Source organism: Mus caroli, unplaced genomic scaffold, assembly GCF_978045245.1.
Source record: "Mus caroli unplaced genomic scaffold, Mus_caroli_1 scaffold_6, whole genome shotgun sequence".
Lineage (NCBI taxonomy): Eukaryota > Metazoa > Chordata > Mammalia > Rodentia > Muridae > Mus > Mus caroli.
In genome coordinates, this window is record NW_028227261.1 from 94122842 (window position 1) to 94147122 (window position 24281).

The 24281-nt window shown below is 39.1% G+C and overlaps 1 protein-coding gene across 6 annotated transcripts in view; it reads left to right on the top strand.

The window, feature by feature from the left end:
• LOC110292442 (major urinary protein 20-like) overlaps positions 1-22748 on the top strand; it is a 30723-nt gene extending 7975 nt beyond the window's left edge. Inside the window, exons 1-5 of one of the 6 annotated variants that reach the window (XR_003836455.2) lie at positions 19002-19314; positions 19653-19830; positions 20556-20627; positions 21313-21424; positions 22033-22748. Coding sequence is in view for 1 of the 6 variants with exons in the window: in XM_085839258.1 (XP_085695384.1) it covers positions 19288-19314; positions 19653-19786; positions 20556-20627; positions 22033-22096 (297 nt within the window). In the remaining 5 variants the exon portion in view is untranslated. Of the gene's footprint in view, positions 1-11211; positions 11267-19001; positions 19315-19652; positions 19831-20555; positions 20628-21312; positions 21425-22032 lie in introns of those variants that run through there. The other 5 variants (XR_015047371.1, XR_015047372.1, XR_015047374.1 and 2 more) reach the window with 5 other exon arrangements.
• Positions 22749-24281: the final 1533 nt, after the last annotated feature.

The following is a 24281-nucleotide window of genomic DNA, read 5'->3' on the forward strand; positions in this document are numbered from 1 at the left end:
TACCTTCTTATCAGCACCTCATGGTACGTTTTCCAAAACTGACCACAAAATTGGTCACAAAACAAGCCTCAACCTATACAAAAATATTGAAATTGTCCCATGCATCCTATCAGATCACCATGGACTAAGGCTGATCTTCAATAACAAAATAAATAATACAAAGCCAACATTCATGTGGAAACTGAACAACACTCATCTCAATGATAACTTGCTCAAGGATGGAATAAAGAAAGAAATTAAGGGCTTTTTGGAGTTTAATGAAAATGAAGCCACAACATCCCCAAACTTATGGGACACAATGAAAGCATTTCTAAGAGGAAAACTCATAGCTCTGAGTGCCTCCAAAAAGAAACTAGAGAGAGCACACATTAGCAGCTTGAAAGCACACCTAAAAGATCACGAACAAAAGGAAGCAAATTCACCCAAGAGGAGAAGATGACAGGAAATAATCAAACTCAGGGGTGAGATCAACCAAGTATAAAAAAAGAAGAACTATTCAAAGAATCAACCAAAGAAGGAGCTGGTTCTTTGAGAAAATCAATAAGATAGATAAACTCTTAGACTCACTAGAGGGTACTGGGAAAGCATCCTAATTAACAAAATCAGAAATGAAAAGGGAGACATAACAACAAATCCTGAAGAAATCCAAAACACCATCGAATCCTTCTACAAAAGGCTATATTCAACAAAACTGGAGAACCTGGACAAAATGGACAAGTTTCTAGACAGATACCAGATACCAAAGTTAAATCAAGATCAGGTTAATGATCTAAATATTCCCATATCCCCTAAAGAAATAGAAGCAGTCATTAATTGTCTCCCAACCAAGAAAAGCCCAGAACCAGATGGGTTTAATGCAGAGTTCTATCAGACCTTCAAAGAAGATCTAATCCCAGTTCTTCACAAACTTTTCCACAAAATAGAAACAGAAGGTACCCTACCCAACTCATTCTATGAAGCCACGATTACTCTGATATCTAAACCACAAAAAGACCCAACAAAGATAGAGAACTTCAGACCAATTTCCATTATGAATATCAATGCAAGAACACATCAAAACAATCATCCATCCTGACCAAGTAGGTTTCATCCCAGGGATGCAAGGAAATCCATCAACATAATCCAGTATATAAACAAACTCAAAGACAAAAACCACATGATCTTCTTGTTAGATGAGGAGAAAGCATTTGATAAAATCCAACACCCATTCATGATAAAAGTCTTGGAAAGATCAGGAATTCAAGGCCCATAACTAAACAAGATAAAAGCAATCTACAGCAAACCAGTAGCCAACATCAAAGTAAATGGTGAGAAGTTGGAAGCAATAGCACTAAAATCAGTGACTAGACAAGGCTGCCCAATTTGTCCCTACCTATTCAACATTGTACTTGAAATCCTAGCCAGAGCAATTCAACAACAGAAGGAGATCAGGGGGATACAAATTGGAAAGGAAGAAATCAAAATATCACTTTTTGCAGATGATATGATAGTATATATAAGTGACCCTAGAAATTCCACCAGAGAACTCCTAAGCCTGATAACAGCTTCAGTGAAGTAGCTGGATATAAAATTAACTCAAACAAGTCAATGGCTTTTCTGTACACAAAAGATAAATAGGCTGAGAAAGAAATTGGGGAAACAACAACATTCTCAATAGTCACAAATAATATAAAATATCTTGGCAGGATCAATATAGTAAAAATGGCTATCTTGCCAAAAGCAATCTCCAGATTCAATGCAATCCCCATCAAAATTCCAACTCAATTCTTCAACGAATTAGAAAGGGAAATAGGCATATTCATCTGGAATAACAAAAAAAACTAGGATAGCAAAAACTCTTTTCAATGATACAAGAACCTCTGGTGGAATCACCATGCCTGACCTAAAGGTGTACTACAGAGCAATTGTGATAAAAACTGCATGGTACTGGTATAGCGACAAACAAGTAGACCAATGGAATAGGATTGAGGACCCAGAAATGAACCCACACACCTATGGTCACGAGATCTTCGACAAGGGAGCTAAAACCATCCAGTGGAAAAAAGACATCATTTTCAACAAATGGTGCTGGCACCACTAGTGTTTATCATGTAGAAGAATGCAAATTGATCCATTCCTATCTCCTTGTACTAAGGTCAAATCTAAGTGGATTAAGGAACTCCACAGAAAACCAGAGGCACTGAAACTTATAGAGGAGAAAGTAAGGAAAAGCCTCGAAGATATGGGTACAGGCGAAAAATTCCTGAATAGAACAGCAATGACTTGTGCTGTAAGATCAAGAATTGAAAAATGGGACCTCATAAAATTGCAAACCTTCTGCAAGGCAAAGGACACCGTCAATAAGACAAAAATACCACCAACAAATTGGGAAAGGATCTTTACGTATCCTAAATCAGATAGGGACTAATATCCAATATATATAAAGAACTCAAGAAGGTGGACTCCAGAAAATCAAATAACCCCATTAAAAAATGGAGCTCAGAGCTAAACAAAGAATTCTCACCTGAGGAATACTGAATGGCTGAGAAGCACCTGAAAAAATGTTCAACATCTTTAATCATCACGGAAATGCAAATCAAAACAACCCTGAGATTCCACCTCACACCAGTCAGAATGGCTAAGATAAAAAATTCAGGTGACAGCAGATGCTGGCAAGGATGTGGAGAAAGAGGAACACTCCCCCATTGTTGGTGGGATTGCAATCTTGTACAACCACTCTGGAAATCAGTCTGGTGGTTCCTCAGAAAATTGGACATAGTACTACTGGGTGATCCTGCAATACCTCTCCTGGGCATATATCCAGAAGATGTTCCAACCGGTAAGAACGACACATGCTATACTATGTTCATAGCAACCTTATTTATTATAGCGAGAAGCTGGAAAGAACCTAGATGCCCCTCAACAGAGGAATGGATATAGAAAATGTGATACATTTACACAATTGAGTACTACTCATCTATTAAAAAGAATGAATTTATGAAATTCCTAGCAAATGGATGAACCTGGAGGGCCTCATACTGAGTGAGGTAACACAATCACAAAGAAGTCACTTGATTTGCACTCAATGATAAGTGGATATTAGACCAGGGACTTAGAATACCCAAGATATAAGATACAATTTGCTAAACGCATGAAACTCAAGAAGAACGAAGATCAAAGTGTGGACACTTTGCCCCTTCTTAGAACTGGGAACAAAACACCCATGGAAGGCATTACAAAAACAAAGTTTGGAGTTGATAGGAAAGGATGGACTATCTAGAGACTGCCATATCCAGGGATCCATCCCATAATCAGCTTCCAAATGCTGACACAATTGCATACACTAGCAAGATTTTGCTGAAAGGACCCAGATATAGCTGTCTCTTATGAGACTATGCCGGGGCCTAGCAAACACAGAAATGGATGCTCACAGTCAGCTATTGGATGGATCACAGGGCCCCCAATGGAGGAGCTAGTCAAAGTACCCAAGGAGCTAAAGGGATCTGCAATCCTATAGGTGGGACAACAATATGAACTAACCAGTACCCCAGCCAGCTCCCCAGAGCTTGTGTCTAGGGCTGCATATGAATCAGAAGATGGCCTAGTTGGCCATCAGTGGAAAGAGAGGCCCATTGGTCGTGCAAACTTTATATGTCTCAATACAGGGGAAAGTCAGGGTCAAGAAGTGGGAGTGGGTGGTTGGGGGAGTGTGTGGGTGGGAGAGTGGGTGGGTGAGCATGTGGGGGACATTTGGGATAGCATTGGAAATGTAAATGAAATTAATACCCAATTTTTAAAAAAAATGTACTATATTACTTTCAAAGAAGTTTCATTGTAAACAAAAAACAAAAACAAACAAACAAACAAACAAAAAAGACTGCTTCATCAAGTAGACACAGCTCCTGAATCTTCTAGTAAGTATGTTTCTAACCTTGCTGATGGCTAAAAATCCTTTTTAGCCGAAGAAGTTAATTTGGAGCACAGTCTCCACATTCATAGCATTTTCAGCTTTTCAACTAATTCTCAAAGCCACCTCCCCCACACCAGGAGCCTAGAGTCTGAGATTGATCGTTGCTGATTTGCAACTGAATAAAGTACCTGGACTTCTCCAAAGAAGCTTTTATCCTGTTGCTTTTCAACTATCTTGACTTTATTTTTCAAGCAGGACAGTCTCTCTTTACAGCCTGATTCCAGCAAGCATGCAGTCTCGCCTCCAGCAAGCACAGGTGGCAGAAATCCACCAATATGAAGAAGCATATTAAGTATATATTGTGGCTTTGGTTTGATTTGGGAATAAGGTGTGCTATGAGGGCCGGTCTGTCAATGACGGGCAACCAGATTTCAGAGTCATATCAATCTAAGACAGAGGTACATGCCAAGAGGCCGTGGTTTGTTAATAATATACCACAGAGCAATGTTTGTGTAAAGGAAACAAAAACAAACTGCATGTATGCTCCTTTACAGATAAGAATGTCTCGGGAAAATCTGAGTCCCCAAGCCAGGCACAGCTGCCAGCCACCATAACTCCCAGGCAGGACTATGGGGCATAAATAAATTTTATGTCTTGGTCCAGCTATTTTTATTATATAATTAGGGGGAAATTGTAGCCTCCATCAGCCTTGAAGCAGGCTGATTCAGACTTTGCTGCCCCTGAATATGAGATCACCTGGGGTGTAGCCATCTGATTTAGATGGCTATATTGTTACTGCTGCTCTTCTCTGAGACTCTGCTACCTGCTGAGAGACCCTTGAGACATTCTGGAGACACATCCTGTCCTGCAGGTCACCTACAGACTGGCTCCAGGCACCAAGAATGGACTGGCGGAGGGTATGGGCCTTCTCCCTTATAAGCACAGTCACTCACGGGCCTTGATCAGAGAAAAAGTTGTCTTGGCTTCATTCTTTTCTTGCCATTTAGTCTTTGTCTCTTTTTCAGCCTCAGCCTGCCTTACAGAAGTCCAATTCATGTAGGCTGCAGGCCGGGCTCATACTACAGTAACCAAGTGTTTTCATTGAAAGGTTAGCTTGAAACATTTGTAATGAAAGATGAGAATAATATTTTAAAGTAGACTAAAAACGGATCCTTTGGATATGGATTTACAGATGGTTGTGAGTCACCATGTGGGTGCCATAAACCAAACTTAATTGCGTGGAAGGAACAGCCTGTGCTTTTAACTGATGATGCATCTCTCCAATCCCCTGATTTGTTGTTTATATTTATATGCTATTTATACATTTTTAGATTTATTTTATTTCTTTACTTTATTTAAAGTAAATACTTTGGCTGCATGTATGTCTGTTCATCCCATATATGACTCATGCCTTAAGAGGTCAGAATAAGGTGTCAGATCTTCTGGAACTGGAGGTATAGATGTTTGTGAGCTATCCTGTGTATGCTGGAAACTGAATTCAGGTCGTCTGTGAGGGCATCAAGTGCTCTTATTACTGAGCTATCTCTCCAGACTCAATTTTTCTATTTTTCAAAAGGACCATAATGAGTGCATGTTTTGCGCTCTAACTCTCCAGCTACTGGCTTCAAATTTTACATACAAATGTAATATACATACAAATGTAATATACATACAAATGTAATATACATACAAATGTAATATGTATATAGAGAGCACAAGCCTAACAGACACAAAAGAATGGAACACCCAGCAGTGTGGTTGTAGGATACAGCGCTCCACACAGCTTGGCCGGCAGGGGGCAACCATGCCCTTGCTGCCCTTGCACTGTAAGTGCTCAACACCAATATCTTGGGGTTCATCTGAGTCCAGGTGTCTACTGAGGTTAAATTCTTACCCTTTCAGGTATAGATGAACTTAACAGACCTACGCATGCATTATTACAGAGGCCATAGCGTGGTTGCTGGATCTGTCCTATTATCTCCAGAATTTCAGTCCTTACCTTGTCACTAGTATTTGACAGGCATGCTTCATGTTTTTATATATGTAATTAAAATTTTACTGCCAAGTGGATGGATTAAGCTGCATGCAATTAAGCTGAGCATCAGGCCAAATATTATGGAATTTCACACAAAGTGGTAATTCTCTGCACTACAAAGCTTATTTAGTTATTTTATTATTTATAAACAAATGTCTGACACTAGATTTATAGTGTATTTGAATATTGGAGTTTGTTTGATTCTATTTTAAATATCCATTTCATGCAGGTCCATTCCCTACAGACATTCAAAACCTAAATTTTCTTTGCATCTAAATAAAATCAAAGTGGTCATCTCTTCAGAAAACCAATTGGCAAACTTAAAATGAAATTAATTCTGAATTGCTGTTTATCAAACTATTTACAAGGGATAAAGCCAGTGATTGCTGTATCATCCTCATAGAAAAATATGTCTATTTTTAGCATTTCTTTTGCTGTTTTTTTAAAAGAGTAATTTTAGTGTCTGTGTGTGGGTCTCTCTGTGTGTGTCTCTGTGTATTGGTGTGTGTGTGTGTGTGTGAGTATGTGTCTGTCTGTGCCTGTGTGTGTGTGAGTATGTGTGAGTGTGTGTGTGAGTGTGTGTCTCAGTGTCTGACTCTGTGTGTGTGAGTGTGTATGTGTGTGTGTGTGTTTATGTGTAGGTGCATGCAGAGGCCTGACAGGGGAACTTGGCTAAAAGGAGGTTGTGAGCTACTTGTGTGTGTGTGTGTCCGTGTATCTCTGTGTGTGTGTGAGTTTGTGTGTGTGTGTCTATGTGTCTGTTTTAGTGTGTTTGAGTGTGTGTCTCTCTGGGTAGAGTGTGTGTATGATCTGCTTGTGTGTGTGTGTGTGTGTGTGTGTGTGTGTGTGTGTGTGTGTGTGTGTGTGCAGGTGCATGTGGAGGCCTGACAGGGGCACTTGGCTGTCAGGAGGTTGTGATCTGCTTGAAATGGCTGCTGGAAACTTCTGTTCATCTGGTCCTCTGGAAGCATTGTCTGGAGATAGTATTAATGACTGAGGCGCCTCTCCAGACCTAAGCACTTCTTTGGACATTCAGTCATTCAGTTTTAAAGTTTTCACATCCATGGCTAAAGTATTTTTACATTCTGAAATTTAAAACCATTTATCATGCTTCAGATGAAAATGAATTTACATCCACAGAAGGATCACCACCATTGAGGTGAAATGTATGAACTGCCAGCACAGTCATTTTAGACCTATAAAATGGAAGTTATATATGGTTCCATTCAATGCATGTCAAGAGGGAAGTCCTGAGCTTAATATATAAAGCTATTTGCAACATGACACACAAAAAAACTATGAGTAATGAAGGAAGAAGAAGAAAAGAAAGACAGAAGCCAGAGTTGCCTACATCTCAAAGGTTTATAACAGCATCTTTATGTGTGTATCATTGTGGCAACTCTCATGCATCCAGCATCTGTATATATCAGTCAACAGTACATCAGATGCCTTCATACCCACTTGTACGTAGGGATACAGACATCAGGTTTCAAACATTGGCCAGAGGCATTATTTTTATTGTTTCTCATGTAGAGGTGGGTTTTGTTTGGTTAAGTTTTTTTGTTTTGTCTTGTCTTTTTTTTTTTTTTAATTACATTAGTAACTTTCCTATGTCATTGTTTTTATTTTTGTTCTTGTTTCAACTTGACACAGGCTAGAGTTATATGGAAAGAGGCACATTCAAGTGAGAAAATACCTCTATAAAACTGATTCAGGAGGGCCCAACTCCCTATAAAAATACTACCTTGGACAGAGGGGATATGTAAGTTATGTAAGAAGGGAGGCTCACAATCCACAGTCAGGAAACAACATTCCCCTGAGGCATCTGCTTTAGTTCCTGCCCCTGAGTTCTCCCAAATATTTACTCCCCTCCCTGCCACGCACCCCCAGCTCCCCTCATAATTGACTGTAAGCTAAAATAAACCCTTTCCTCCTCAGGTTTCTATTGGTCATGATATTAATTACAATATCTCTAACATTTATCTATATAAAGGTACAGAAAATACTAATTTGTTCTTGTAAGTTTGCATTTTCAAAACACCATGTAGTTTCTCTATAAATATCTTTCTCATTCCAGATATCTTGATAGTAAGTTTACATGATCTCTGTTTTTTTGTTGTTGTTCCTGTTTTTTGTTTGTTTGTTTGTTTTTTGTTTTTTGAGACAGGGTTTCTCTGTATAGCCCTGTTTGTCCTGGAAATCACTTTGTAGACCAGGCTGGCCTCAAACTCAGAAATCTGCCTGCCTATGCCTCCTGAGTGCTGGGATTAAAGGCGTGTGCCACCACGCCTTGCTTTACATGATCTCTTGCCAGCATGTTCCAGTTACTTCCATCATGATCTCCTAGCCTAGAGGTTCTCATCTTTCCCAAAGCTATGATGCTTTAATACAGCTTCTTTATGTTCTGGTGACCTCCAACCAAATAATTAGTTCCTTGCTACTTCATAACAGTCATTTTGCTGCTGTTATGAAATTCAGCATAAATATCTGATATGCAGAATTTAGTCCACATGACCCCTGAGGGGTCAAGCAACACGAATTAATAAACCCTTGTGGAGTCATGACCCACACGTTAAGAACTGCTGATAGCACCCTCTTTCTCTCTTCCCCTACCTTCCCTTTGTCATTTGTTCTCTAAATGCAGCTAGATGAACTTTGAAAGCACACCTCTGCCCATTTTCCTACTGTAGTTATAAAATGCTTCAGTTCTTTCCCATTTACAAGTCAACTGACACCAACCAAGCTCCTCATGGGCCCACATGAGCTGATATGGGGTAGACTGTGCCCACCAAAAAATATACATTGGAAGATTTACCCTCAGTCCCCAAGGGTGTGATTCTGGGTAATTATGGTAAGATGTCATTAGGGTGCTTCCTACGATAATATGACCAGTGTCCTTAAAAAGAAAGACTAGGATACGGGCTGGATCAGACAGGAAGTTTCCTAAAGACCCCAGAAAGCAGCTGCCTTCAATTCAAGCAATGAGGAACATCTCAGAAGAAGCAAGCCACATTGAACACCTTGCTCCCAGAGTTCTATCTCGCTGTCAGAGATGAAAAAGTTCAATTCTTGCTGTTGAAGTCGCCTGTACTGCATGACTTCATAAGAGCAGCCCCGGCAAACTGACACAACCCGCTTTCTAGCCTAAAATCACTTCATAACTCCTGTGCTCACTGTGCCCCTTTAAGAATTCCTTTTCCTGTCTGAACTACTTGTGCTTCTATTTGTCATGGCCTTTGCATGTGTTTACACTCTCCATGCCCTAGACAGACCTCTGCCCATGTCCTGTTGGTCTGTTTTCTTTTTCCTATTTTAATAGATTATTTTATGTGTGTGAGTGTTTTGCTTGCACATATGTCTGTGTATCACGTGCATGTAGTACACACTTAGGGTGTCAGAACCTCTGGAAGTACAGTTATGGATTTCTGTGAGGTACCATTTCAGTGGTGGAAATTTAATCCAGGTCAGCTGAAAGAACTGGCAAGTCCTCTTAACCAGGAGTCATCTCTCCAGCCTCTCCCTCTCAAGTGCCATCTGGCTTTCCCTTGTTCAACATTCATTGACTGAATGCTAATTCTGTGCCTGCCAAGGTGCTGACCTTTCTGAGCATTTGTAGTGTGTTCACATTGTTTTTGGCCTCAGATTACAGGTTTTTATAGCAATATTCCTATGACAGATACCTATTGGGGAGAGGACTCAAGACCTCTTAGGAAAAGACTATCTGTGTTCAATAGCAGATTGGAATGCCAGAATCAAGAGTCAGTATAACTTGGAGTCAACCACCAACCTTAAAGAAAAGACTGCTTGATTGTGAGGAGTGTGAACAGCTAGCAGTTGCAGCTGTTACCTGCTTTAGAGGACTCTCTCATCTTTGAGATGAGATGCTGTTCTCTTTGGGGTGCAACACCCCATGAATGAACAAAACTGTGGCATAGCATTTCTCCCTAACACAGGATAACTTCCCTTTCTTGATTCTGCTGCCTCCTAGCTCCCTTCATCCTTCATGAGTTACTGGCCAATAATCTCTTCACCCCCTAATTCTGTCTCTATCTCTGATATCCAGGGTACCATGCTAGGTTTGTGGAGCTAAGCAGGTGGATTCCAGTAACTCCAAGCATCCTGTGAAGTAGCTACAAGTGGCCACGGGTTGCTGGGTTCCTGAAAGGAAAGCTGTGTGTGGATGGGAAGGATGACAAGAAAAATAATGAACCAAGACAAAGTTCTCTGATGAAGGCTTAATCTTTAATGTATGTCACTAAATATATATGGGAAAACCCAAGGACCTGTCCCTTTGTTTAGTTGAGTTCCCTTGTATGTTTCAGCTAGATTGGATTGCAAAGTAGGCTCTTCAGCAGCTCAGTGGTAAGGCAGTTCTCAGTTCTCTGGCTGGAAGATGTAAATGCAGCAGAGACAGATGCCTGGCTCCAGTATCACAGACTTGTTCAGCCAGCTTAAGAATGGGGGCAGGAGATCACAATTCCTCCATTTTTATTTATTAAAAATTAGCTGGACAGGGGCATAAAATTTACTTATGTTCCATGGCCATGTCTCTGAATTATGGTGGCTGGTGGCTGTGCCTGCCTTTAGTCTGAATGTCTTGTCTCCTTCTGATCCTTCCTGGAGAACACATGAAGCTTGTTTGTGTTTATTTACACAAGCATGGTCCTTTAGTGTTTATAATGAATAAACATGTCCTTTTGGCACATGTCTCTGTCTTAGGTTGATATGAGTCATAGAATCATCAGTGGTCTGTCTTTGGCTAATGGACCTCATAACACACCTTTTCCCCATTCAGACCAAAGCCACAATATGTGCTCAATGCATCTCTTCATAGTGATGAATAACTGCACTATCTGAGCTTTGCTGAAGGTGAGAATGTATGGAAGTAACCAACCTGCTTAAAATACAAACTGAAAAATTAAAAGGAACAGGACTAAAGTTGTCTGTGGGGATGTCCTAGGCACTCAATTCAGGTGCAAATTTGCAAAGATCAGTTCCAGGGTTTGGCCTCCTAGTGGGGGGGGGGGAGGTGGCTTTGAGAATCATCAGAAAAAAAAAAGTTATTTCTCAGGTAAATAGTGGTAAGCTGGATGATAAAGTTTTTTTTTTTTAAGCTATCTTTGTATTTGGAATATCCTACATTGGATTTATTTCTAGACCAGTCAGTCCATCATTGAGTCAGAATAACTGTTCACATTAAAGGAAAGAAAAAAGTCATTATAACTCCACATTTTGATTAATTTTTCTAAGTCAGTTTCTACCATCTCTATGTTCTCTGTCCCACAAGGTTTAAAAGCTTGAAGGAAGGAAGCCGTTGTAATCTGGAACATTCTCAAGCAAAGGTTGGTCAAGAACATATACCTAATACAGCTTTCCTGTCACCATTTTCAGGGCACTCAGCATGCTCAAAGGTCAGCTTTAACCTTGGTGTCAGAATGTCACTCCACTCACTCTGGCTGGCAGCAAGCATGATCCTGAAGCATCTGCAGAAAAACACAAACATGCCCTCTTCCCATATTAAATACCTGATCAGGATCATGCCATATACCAATAAGTAGATCTTTCTATCTCACCTAGGTATGAGTATGCCTAGCTGTAGGATACTATAGACACTAAGCAAAGAGTTCCTTGGCATCCACATTGTTGGGAGCTATTAAGACAACTCTTGATCTCTGAATTGGGCCTCTCCCCCCGAGAAGAAAAGGGGGTCAAAAGTGGGCTACATACACACCGATTCCGAGAATGTTCCAGCCCTAAGTCATCACCGATGTCCTGACTACACCCTGATACCACCAAGTTCTTGCTTTCCCGTGTAGCTGCCAAAAGAAAGAATTTCTGTTGCCCCCCTCCCATAAGTATTTCTCCTTTTGCTTGTACTGCCCTACCCCTCCCACTGATAAGTATCTGTACTTTCCCTTTTGCTTGTGCATTTAAGCCTTGGGCCTTTGTCAATACATTTGGGGCTTTGATGCATTCCAGAAGGTTTCTGTGTCGTTATTCGCACAAGGCCCTCATCCCTCTCTACCCCCTATTTGGTTCTTAGGAGGAGGTCCCCTTGAGCCCCTAGAATAACTGGACCTGATGGACGGGTCACCGAATTTTAAAATTTTAAAAATAAAATGCATGATTTAAATAATGTGCATGGGGATATAATTCCCCCCTTTTTTTGTTTTTTATTTTGTTTTAAGAACATATTGTTTTAAAGTTCAATAATGCCTTTTCCTTGATAATTATATAAAATCCCAGTAACAAGGGTAACATTAAATTGTCAACAATACATCTCAAATGCTTGACTGTAATAGCCAGTTCCATTTTCTGTTTCAATCTGATTTGGAACAGGAAGCATAAAAAAATTAATATAGGCAAAGACTAATTACATTTTTAGTTGCTTCTCCTGTTACAGCAATTGTAAACAGAAAGCCTGAAAAGGTGTCAATAGTCACATGTACATATTTTATCTTTCTGAGATCAGAAATATGAGTATCAGTTTGCAATAATTGATTAAGTATAAGTCCTCGAGATTTTTAACACCATTCGGGGGAACAGATAGAAATTGAGGTCGCTAAGAACAATTTGACATGAATGTTCTCTAAAAATAGCAAACTATTATCTCAAGCCATTATTATTTTGATGATGTAAAAAATGAGATTATATGGCCAATTGTACATGGTTAGGCCTATAATCTTCATGGGATAAAGATCTGCTGTGCCATGGCCTTAAGGGGTCCTGTCTGGGCAGTTCAGGATGAGTTCTTAAAGGTCCAAGGACAGTCCTTTAAAGGAAGAGTATATTCTCTTAACTTGAGTTGTATGTGCATAAACAGTTTGAAATTTTGAGATTTAGCAGTATCTAAAACAAACCAAAAACAATTTCAAGCAACTGTAAGCCAATATATATATATATATTATCAGCATACAAATTAAAGCTTGACACTTTCTTCAACATTTCAAAACACTGGCTACAGCATACAATTCAGTTATCTGTGCTAAAGCAGAAGGAAACTCAAAAGAATAAACATGTGATCCAATCACATATACTTCTTTCTCATAGAAGGGCTGTTTATTAATACAGTAGATGTATTCTTAACAGGATGCATACATCATTTAACAGGAAATACAAAAGCATGCATAGAAGCAAATTTTAACTTGTCTTTGGATAATGATTATCAATTTACCCAAAAGTTTACTATGCAATTGGCCAAATATCAATATTCTGCAAAAAACAATTTCATTGCTGTTTGAAACATGGAATAACGTCTTGTCAGGGTTTTAATACATTTTTTTTCTAAGCTCTCTTTATGATTCTATCCTACAATTTTTTATTAACACAATGACAGCTTCATAACAGGATGATAAAACTTTACTTGGAGATGATGAAAGATTATTTCACATTAATACTTCCTTTACCAAAGAACTGCTGTGAGCTCATTCAGTAACAATAACTAAAATAAGCAGTTAACATTAGACTACCATTGATTACAATTGATAACAATTGATTACAGAAGCTTCCTCTATTTTCTGAAAACCTGTTTGTTTCTCACCAGTTAATTTGCATCTCCCTTGATAACATCCAACAAAGGCTTAAGTCCTCCTGTGGTGAGCTTAAGGTGAGGACTTGGCCAATTAACATCTCCTGGTAGCTTTTGAAAATAATTTGAAGCAAATCATGTTTTATTTCTTAAATTTTTCTCTACCACAGTTTTTCTAGGATATAACTGAGGCCACAAATATTGAAAAAGATATTGCCTTTTGAATCTTTTTTTTTTTCAGCAACAACTACTCTGAAATTTTTCAAGCTCGTTGTGTAGAGTAAAGGTTTATAGTAAATTTCCCTTAGAGAGAATAGTTAATAAAATACTCTCCACATAATAAACAATATGAACTCAAAGATTTAAAATCCTTTCTTCTTGTATTGAAGCAGAGACAAAAAAAAATATTTTTTTTATTTTATATAATGCAAGGCTATTAGACATACCTAGAGGCAAAACTTTCCAATGATCACAAGCTCAGTAGAAGCAAACCCTTTACAATTATCAGGATGCAAAGGAAAACACAACCTTCCAAATCCATAATAATTCTATATGGAGTAGGCAATTCAGGTTGTAATGCACTTAGAAGTTCCACAACCTCATTGACCTCTCATAAATTTTAAGTTTAAACTATATTTTAAACAACACTTGGATAGGCTTGCAATATGGTGTTTTGCTTTTAAAATTATTCCCTAAAGGCAAGGAGAGATGAGGTCACAACAACTCCCCTGGGCAGGGTGTGCAAAGCAAAAGAAATGCCACACAAGCCTTGCTAAGGCTGCTCTGAGCTTTTCATTAACTCAAGTGTAAATATTACTTCATCTGAGCCTTTTTCCTGAGGTCTGGCCCAATCACTACCCCTCCTGCAGGAAAAAGATTCCAGGGGAGCAATTCTACTGTCTGTCTATGACTCTAATATCTGGACAGTCTTTCCTAAGATGGTTTATACATAAAAAATTCTTTATATCCTTAGTGTTATGAAAACATTGCTTATAAGTACTGTAATATTGTTGCGAGGCAGCAACAATAAGCAAACACTGATTGTATGAAGGTCCAATTTCTGCACAAGGATCATTGTTTCCAGATAAGTCTCTCTTAGTTTCATATGGCCGAATATCCACAAAGAGTTTCACTAGCATTCTCATAAAACAATTGTGAGGGAAAAAAAAAGAACCCCTGCTTCAGAATCTCCAGAAATTCTGCTAGCTGTTTTTAGTAATGTATCCACAAAATACTGAAAATGTTAATCAGGAGCCTGTTTGATACCAAATAAATTCTCACAGAGATCTCTTTTCCAAACTTGGGGGTTTAAATTTTGCTTCTACCACTGTATTCAATAAATCTTGTGTAAAAGGGGCAGCAAATCCATACTGGCCACAGCTGTTTTTAAGTTTCATTGCTCTTGCAATCATCCTAATTACAAAATATGGGTGAGTTAAGAATCATGACCTTGCAATCAAAGTGCAAAGTGCAGCCAATGGATCACTGGCAATTTTAACTATAATTTTAAGTTTCTTTTCAATATTAGAGCATAACCAAAATTTTTGGAAAGGAAAACCCAATTTTAAAGAATCCATTCCCTTCAAAATCATTACCAAAAGGATTACTTTCATGCTATGAAGTTTGGCTAACAATTCTTATATATGAATGCATGACAGTTCAACTTTTAATACTTCTTTGAAGAGACATTGTTTTAAATCTTATCTCTTATATGTCTAGATTCTTGGATAAGAATTACATAAAATATTATCCCAATTTAGAAGTACCTTTAGAGGCCTGATTTCCTGGGCTGGTTTGTGCCACATGACTCATGGCTAAGGGTACAGGGCAACTTAAATCAGCAACCACTGTGCAAACTGAGACTGATTCAAGAGATGGATAGCCAGAAGATAAAGTTTTAACCATTTTTTTCTTTTCAACATGAAACAAAGAACAACAGTCATTTAGACAACAAAACAAAACCAGACAAAGATGAGTTGACACATGAATAGACTGGTGCACCAAACAGAGACAATACAGACAGGGTAGAAGACTTGATGTAACCAGAACTAAGGATATCTCCTGTAGGGACCAGAAAACAGGACATCTTCTGATGTCCTTCTATCCCTGGGGGAGCTCTAAAATCCATTTCCCTTCTCTCTCTCTCTCTCTCTCTCTCTCTCTCTCTCTCTCTCTCTCTCTCTCTCTCTCTCTCTCTCTCTCTCTCCTCATTTGTATATCTAGCATATACATATTTTTGTGTGTATATTTTAATCACTTTATTTTATTTTATTTTATTTTATTCTATTTTATTTTATTATTTTTAAGACCAACTCCTCATCCCTGATGCAGTTCTTAACTGTGGAAAATGCTTTTTTAGAATTTTCCAGTCCCATTTTCCACTCTCAATCCCTAACTGATATCAGTGTTGAGCCCACTCTTACTCAGTCTAGCCTATATATTCTTTTTTCACCCTTGCAAACATCAGCCTTCAAAAAAATCAAATTTATACCGCTAACATTAATTCTGTATGTTGCTTACTATGCAGGATACCATCTTCTGTTTTCTGTGGAGCCCAACCAAGACAGTGGCCCTCAGCAAGTCTTTCTGTATTCAGTTTACCTGTTCTGGTGCCAACTGTACCCAACAGCAGCCAGGGGTTTCTGGGTTCCTGAAAGGAAACAGAGGATGGATGGGAAGGACAGCAAGAGAAATAATAAGCCAAGACAAAGTTCTCTGATCAAGGCTTATTCTTTAATGTAGGGCACTGAAAATATATGGGAAAACCCAAGGACCCATCCCTTTGTTTCAGCTTGGTTCTGTTGCTTGTTTTAGTTAGATTGGGTTGCAAAGTAGGGTCTTCAGCAGCTCAGAGAGTGGGCAGTTCTCAGTTCTCTAGTAGGAAGATATAATTGTAGCCAAGGAAGGCACATGACTCCAGTGTCTGAGACTTGTTCAGTCAGCTCAAGGCTGGGGGGGTGTCATGGGTTCACTCTCTGACACTGACACAGCAGGTGTTTCAAAACTGATGTTGAGCTAGAGTCAGCAGTATGTATTATCACTCTGGCTGCTAGAGAGACTACAGAATATTTCCAATCTGGGACATGAATCAAATAAATCTGTTTTTATTGATGTTCCTCTGGGCCCCAAATCCACACTGGAATCATATAAGTGGCTTGAGTGGGCCCAAAGGCTTTCTGAATGAATTGTTTGTTAAATTAGTTGATGGGGCTGGTGAGATGGCTCAGTGGGTAAGAGCACCCGACTGCTCTTCCGAAGGTCCAGAGTTCAAATCCCAGCAACCACATGGTGGCTCACAACCATCCATAATGAGATCTGACTCCCTCTTCTGGAGTGTCTGAAGACAGCTACAGTGTACTTACATATAATAAATAAATAAATAAATAAATAAATAAATAAATAAATAAATAGATAAATCTTAAAAAAATTAGTTGAGGGTAAGACACAGGTCATGGTGATTAAATCATTTTCCTAATAGTTTCAGAAAAGCTAGCTACTTATAAATGGGCTGTTAGTTGGTTACATGTAAACTCCTTAAACATCTTACTACACACTTTGTTAATTATTGACTGCATCAGCTTTTCAGTCACATAGATAGTCTACACATCCTGAGTAGTGTTAACATGCTTAGTGACAGGAAGGTGCCTGAGCTAAAGTCAGGAGTTGAAGGGACTCATTGTTGCTTTCTTTTGTAGAAGCAACTTCTAGTTCACTACTAGAAAAGCAATAATCCATAGCCAGATGAGGTGCTACAATCCATAATCCCAGCATTCAGGAGGCTGGAGCAAGAGGATTGCCACAGATATAAGACCATTCAGAACCTCAGTGTAAGCTCAAGTCCAGCTCAGAGCTCACATTGAAAAGCTGGCCATGGCTGCTTTTATCCCCAGTACTGGGTAGAAGATGAAGAATGGAATATTGTTGGAATTTAGTGGCCAGCCAGCCTATCTGAAACACACTAACTCCCAGATTCAGAGGGAAACCCTGTCTCAAGGGGATGAAGTAAAAAGAGATAGAGGGAGACAACTGGTGTACTGTTCTGAATTCTGAATATACTAGCAAAGGCACAAGCATTTACACATGTGTGCAGACACCATATTCAACCAAAAATATAAGAGGGTGGGAAGAAGAGAAAGAGGAGGAGGAGGCAAAGGAGGAGGAGGAGAAGTAAAAGGATTGAAGAATATGATAATCCCCTAGAAGAGCATCCTCCAAATGCTTTTAGACCAATTGAGTGTCAGTTGTCATGGCTCGTTCAGTCTCAGACCACACAAACTCCTCCATATTTTAAACAAACCCATGTGCAATCTCTTTGCTAGTACCTGCCAGTGCAACATGTCTGGAGTTCTACAGCACTGTTTATTCCTTTTTCCTACTTAACCATTCCTCCTTCATGGTAAAAACATCCTGACCAGTGTAGTGGGGTCAATAAGAACAAAGGCTCCTGAGTTAGAGAGCCTTGGGTTTAATTCTAAGTTCTCACTTTGATTGACTATATGACCTTACAGCTACGTATTGTTTCTGAGTCTTAACTAATACTATGGTAAGAAGAATAAAATAGGACATACCACATAAAGCTGATGCAAAGTTGAAATAAAGCATATAGAGTATTTACCTCCTTTTTGAATTCTTTATTTCCCAACATCAAACACTAGTTTATGTTTCTAATTCAAGGGTAAATGAAATGTCTACTGATACAAAATCTGTTCCCATTGTAACTGTATGTGTTTGGAAGCATGATTTTTGACATGATTTCTACTTAGACCTCCATCAGCAAATACGACTTTCTACAATACTTGTATTTTTCATTAATGATGAGATTATGTCCAGTCAGTTGAAGTACAAAGTTCTCGAAGGTAAACAGTTTATGCAACCTGGCTACTGATAACAGTTTGGATTATGAGGTCAGTGCTATCTGTACAAAGGTTGAAGCCATTTGGGCAGCTATCATCTTAGCCTGGGAAGCCTTTTCTTGATAATTTTTAAATTAAGATTTACTATTTTTATGCGTATGTGCCTGAATGAGTTTAAATGTACCACATGTGTATAGGAGGCCACAAATTTCAAAAGACAGTACGTTGTTTCCTGTTACTAAATATCGAGTCAGTCTTGGGATGCCACATGAGTGCTGGTAATTGAACCTGGGTCCTCAGCAAGAACAATTTTCAAAGAATCTGACTCCATCTTCTGACCTCCACTGCACCAGGCCTGTGCATGGTACTCAGGTACACATGCAAAAACAATAATCATACACATGGAAATGAATCTTTTGCAAAAATTGAGTAACTCATGTTCTTCCATACTCCTATTAAAGCAAATATTCTATGTATGCTTGACCTTCCAGATCAGTCCCCACCCCATCTAAACCTGGTTTTCTGATTCCAAGCCAGATCCAAAGTTGCATCTAGTTCCAGATCGCAGCTCTCTTGAACACCCACTGTTTTTTCTTGGAAATAAGTTTTGAGAAATGTAAGACTATAAAATCAGTCCATAGGTGATGAAATTGACAAGTTTGAAAAGGGCAGGAACAATCCTTGGCCTCTAATCAATAAATGAGAAAACATTCCACAAAGCCTGATAGAGGTAGACCGATACTGGAAATAAAACAAAAAACAAAAAACAAAAAAACAAAACAAAACAAACAAACAACCAAGACACTGAACCCAGAGTGTATATAAGGACAAGCAAAGGAGCTGGGGAGTGGAGTGTAGGCACCATCACCTGAAAGACGTTGTGACAGGAAGACAATTCTATTCCCAACCAAAATGAAGCTGTTTCTAACTGCTATGTTTGTGACTTACCCTAGTCTGTGTGCATGCAGAAGAAGCTAGTTCTATGGGACGGAACTTTAATGTAGAAAAGGTATGATCAGTGAATTGTAATTTCTGGCTCAGAATGTGCTTTGGGGAACTCTTTGATCCAAGTAGGTCCTTTGAGTGTATGGGTATAGTGCCCCAATCCATTAGATAAATGAATGGCTCCAGACCTTGAAGTAAGACCAGCTATTCAGATCTAGCAATGTTTGGGGACCTCTGTTTTCACTGAGAGGCAGGGACAATATGCTAAGTATTGTGACAACTGGCATGAGATCTACCCCTGTTTATGCTCAGGCCCTAATCCATAGGCTGGAGTTCAAGTGGAAACATGTGCATGTGGTATCCATGTTCCTTCTCCCTTATCCATTTGCTTATCTATTACAGATTAATGGGGAATGGTATACTATTATCCTGGCCTCTGACAAAAGAGAAAAGATAGAAGAACATGGCAGCATGAGAGTTTTTGTGGAGCATATCCATGTGTTGGAGAATTACTTAGCTTTAAAATTCCATATTGTGTAAGTGAGATGCTCCTAGCTGAGAAAGAAGAAATGAAAACCTGGTATGCTCTCATACCTACAAACACTTGGGATTGGGGGAAGTGAGGCTTCTCAGTATGCACATGTGCACACACATACTGAATCTGTATTCAAAGCTAGAATGCTCCATGTGACAGTGAACCAAGATCTCATAACATGATTTTTTTTTCAAAAGTCAGAGACAAGGGTTGATGACAGGAATTAATTCACTACGAGTTCTATAATGAAAGATCAGAGACACTTCTGAAACCTCATTAATGAGGCAGTATATCACAAGTTAAGATTATGTGATCATGAATTCAATTTTTCTTACTAGTTGTTAGCCAATGAAATCCACCCCTTAATACTTGTGTTTTCCTGCAGTAAAGAAAATAATACTAATTCTTATCTGTGGATCTGGTATCAACATTAGGCAACATTACAGAGCAATAATTTGAGGCAGAGGGTGGAAATCTGGCTGATAATTTACACCACTGGCTGAAGCACAGCATTGGTGAAACTTGGATGTAGTAGCAGTTGTAATAGGGATGAGAAGTGATTCTCATTTTCTTTTTTAAAATAATAGGCAAATTTGTGATTGGTAAAGCATAAGATATAAAGGAAATAATGTAAATAAAACCCTTTTGTTAATTTTACAAAAATATTCAAAAGTTAAATGGAATAAAAAACTGGAGATAAATACAGTGTAGTGGGTGAAGAAGCCAGCCATATCAAACTCCCTTACACAAAAGCTCACTCTGTTTTACAGTATAGATGAAGAGTGCTCCAAAATATTTTTGGTTGCTGACAAAACAGAAAAGGATGGTGAATATTCTGTGAGGTATGCATACATAAAATCTCTATATATCTATCTACAAGATGACTAGTAAACCTTAATACTTTGTGTGTGTGTGTGCATGTGTGTGTGTGTGCATGTGTGTGTGAGTGTGTGTGTGTGCATGTGTGTGTGTGAGTGTGTACATGTGTGTGTATGTATGAGCATGTGTGGGTGAGTGTGTGTGCGTGTTTATGTGTGTGTTTTGCTGGAGTTTGAACTCAGAAACTTGCACTTACATGTCAAATGGGTACCATCTAATAGCTAACACCCTGTAGCAGACAAATGGGATGAGTAGTAGGTAAGTGAATCTACTTAAAACTACCCGTAGGCTAGTACTGGTGCACATCACTCAGGGTGTAGGAGTAGATAGTTGATACAGCAAGCTTATGAAAGATAGAAACATGTTGCTTGAAGTTGCTGTGGGAGGTAAGTAAGCCTAGGAGACGATGAGAGAGTGGTGCACCTGTAGTTAACTGTTCATTAGTAGTCTGGACCTCTCAAAGCCACTTTTCTTAGAAGTTCCTTCTTGAAGTTCAGAAAGCTCCAGACAGAAAGCATCAAACACTTCAATCATCTCTTCCAGGATATGTATTTTCATGATTTTATGTTTGGGGTAGAACAAGAAAAGGGTATCCTTCATTTCCAGCAAAACAAAGAATTACTGAGCTGTGTCCCATTTCCTCCACAGATGATGGATTCAATACATTTACTATACTTAAGACTGACTATGATAATTATATTATGATTCATCTCATTAACAAAAAGGATGGGAAAAACCTCACAACTGATGGGGCTCTATGGTAAAGTATTATCACACAGACACTGATCTTGGAGTGGGAAAAGAAGGAAGAACCTCTAGCTTTAATATGGTCTTCCCAGATTGGTTCTGACTCTTTCTCACCTCCTGAAGATTGATTCTCACCTCCATCATCCCTCGACCATAGTGATCGAAGCACTCTTTAATGTCTCATGGTGGCAGAAGGATATTCTATGGATGCCAAATCCAGGAGAGATCATACCAACGCCTGTTAATCATGTTCCCAAACATTTACCATCCTTATGGGGAAGCCCCTGTCCCCTCATTCAGGCTGTGGTCAATGCACACAATACAGCTGCTATACTCACTATTGCTATTCTCATAGGCTGAGAAACAGATATGAGTTCAGACATTAAGGAAGAGTTTGCACAACTAAGCGAGGAGCATGGAATCCTTAGAGAAAATATCATTGACCTATCTAATGTCGATAAGTCAGGATTCATTTATTTTTCTCATCCTGAATATTTTATCATAGAGGAAACAAACCTAGTTGGCTACCACTCATTTTTGAATGCTGGAGAGTCCTATCCTTTCTCTTGGGGAAATGAAGTAGACCTGGAACCTGAACATGTTCTTGTTCTCACACTACAGATCGCTGCCTCCAGGCCCAAGAATGAAGAATGGCCTGAGCCTCCAGCTGGGCAATATCCAATGAGAGCAAGGAGGAGGTTTGGTGGTCATGAATAAAACCCTTCCCAAAGCATTAGTATTATGCCCACAAATTACAATAAAAAATGTTTGATAAGGAATCTTTGAGGAAAGCTTGAAAATTGGCTTTGAATTATCTGGATTTGTGATCTAGTCATACTTTGAGCTTTGAAGTAAAGTGACCCAATCACTTAGGTAAGAAAACAAGGATTTGAATTTGACATAGTTGATGTATGCTTATGTGAAAAGGGCTCAACGAAGGGTTCAATATCATTAACAGACAGAGTAGCAGGATGTGGTATAACTGCTCTTCAGTGTCTGTGGTCCCCCTCCATCCCACTCAAGATAATATATTCTTAATCTGAACTCCATACAAACTTGGCTTCTTACCTGAGAGTGGATGTACCGGAACACCACTTCTCAACCAGTCTGGAGAGCAGACTCCTCTGGCCCTCCCTTCTCAACTAGTCTAAGACATCACTCATATAAAGTGTGAAGACTTTAAATGTATCCAAGGCGCTTTTCATTATTCCACAATTTACCTAACATTCTTCAGAGTTTCTTATGACAACAATTGTGAAACAAGCCTCAGATTCCATTATGGTCATTTATTCAATCAAAGAAGTACTTAAGGAGTTTCTGTATTCTTTCTTCCTGGATTACACAGTGTTGAGTGGAGACTTCTTACCAGGACTCCAGCATAATTCCTTCCTATTCATACAGCAACCGATAACAAGTTCTGTGATCTGCTTTCCATCATGTCTCACAGAGAAGTGCAATCCTGGTCTCTCCAGCATGTTACCTAGGATAACTCATCAAGAATCAAAGTCTTTCTTTAAATTTCTCTTTGACACACCCATGACAGTTCTCCATGAATTTCTTCCTCTTCCTGTTCAATAAATGATTACACTTGCACTTAAATATGTGTCTGTTTTCAAAACTAAATGTGGGGCTGACAGTGTGTGAATGAGGACTGCCTGAGTTTTATAACCAAGATCGTTTCTTATGGCTCTGTATGTAACTGTCTCCTGCTGCAATCCCAAGCCCTGATGAGTACTGCCTGCTCTTTAGCTCTCCTGCTTTAGTGCTGTATGAGGACCACAGGAGCATGACACTTGCTATATGATTCCTCAATCCATAGTCTCTTTTCCAAGAGAGCATAGTAGAGACACATATTTCAAAGGCTATGCCTGCTCACCAGTTTCAGGAAGTGCTAAGGAAGTGGGATAGGGTGGGGGAGTCTTGGTAATTGGAGTCCCATTCAATAAAGAGAAAAAGGTGTCTACCTCCCCATAGCATACTTTGGCCGCTAGTTAAAGAGATTAAATTGGTTCAACTCGAGTCACATGAAACAAGTTCTTGCTGTAGTTTGCTAAAAGATGGCAAAACACTATTGAGAAACCCAAACAATCATGATGAAATACCTCCCTCTCCACAACTACCCTGATTGGGGGGGGGAGTCCAAATAATTCTCTGACCAAAGTCTCCTAATTATCTTCAACTACATCCATGGACTACCATGCCCAGGTTTTTATTTTTAGTCTTGTCAAAAAATTAAGAGACAAAAGAAAATTGTTCACAAACTAAGAGAAAGGTACAGAAAATATTTGATTATTCCTAGGTCAACATGGCAGCTTGAGGTAACCCTAAATCCTCTCCCTTTCAACACCAAACACTTGATAGAAATGAGATGTGAAATAGTGAAAACATTCAAAGTTAAGAAAGGAATTCAAAACCTCAGACAAAGCAATTCCTTTGTAAAGTAAGAAGACAGTGAAGAAGTGAGGGTTGATACAGTAGAACTGTACAATTCTTTGTGATCTAGGAGTAGATTACAGCTTAGGGAGCATAGAGGGTTGGGGGACAACTGTCACAAAAGCCCAAGGATGCCACATGAGCATGCACCATCAGAGGTACAAGGGCTGAAGCAGAGTGATTTTTGAGGACAGATGCCCAACCTTACATGACATACATAAAGAAGACAACTACCTGTAGCTGTTGAAGGGACAGGACAATCATTCTAAACATCAAAGCAGCTGCTGACACCTAACGACTGGCCTGACTTGCTAGATCTAGGAGTTTCCACTTGAAAAAGCTGGCTTGATGCTCATGGTTGGCCAGAATGTCTTATCAGGAATATATAACCTAACAAAATATCTACATTAGGCACCATCCTCCTGATATTGCAAACA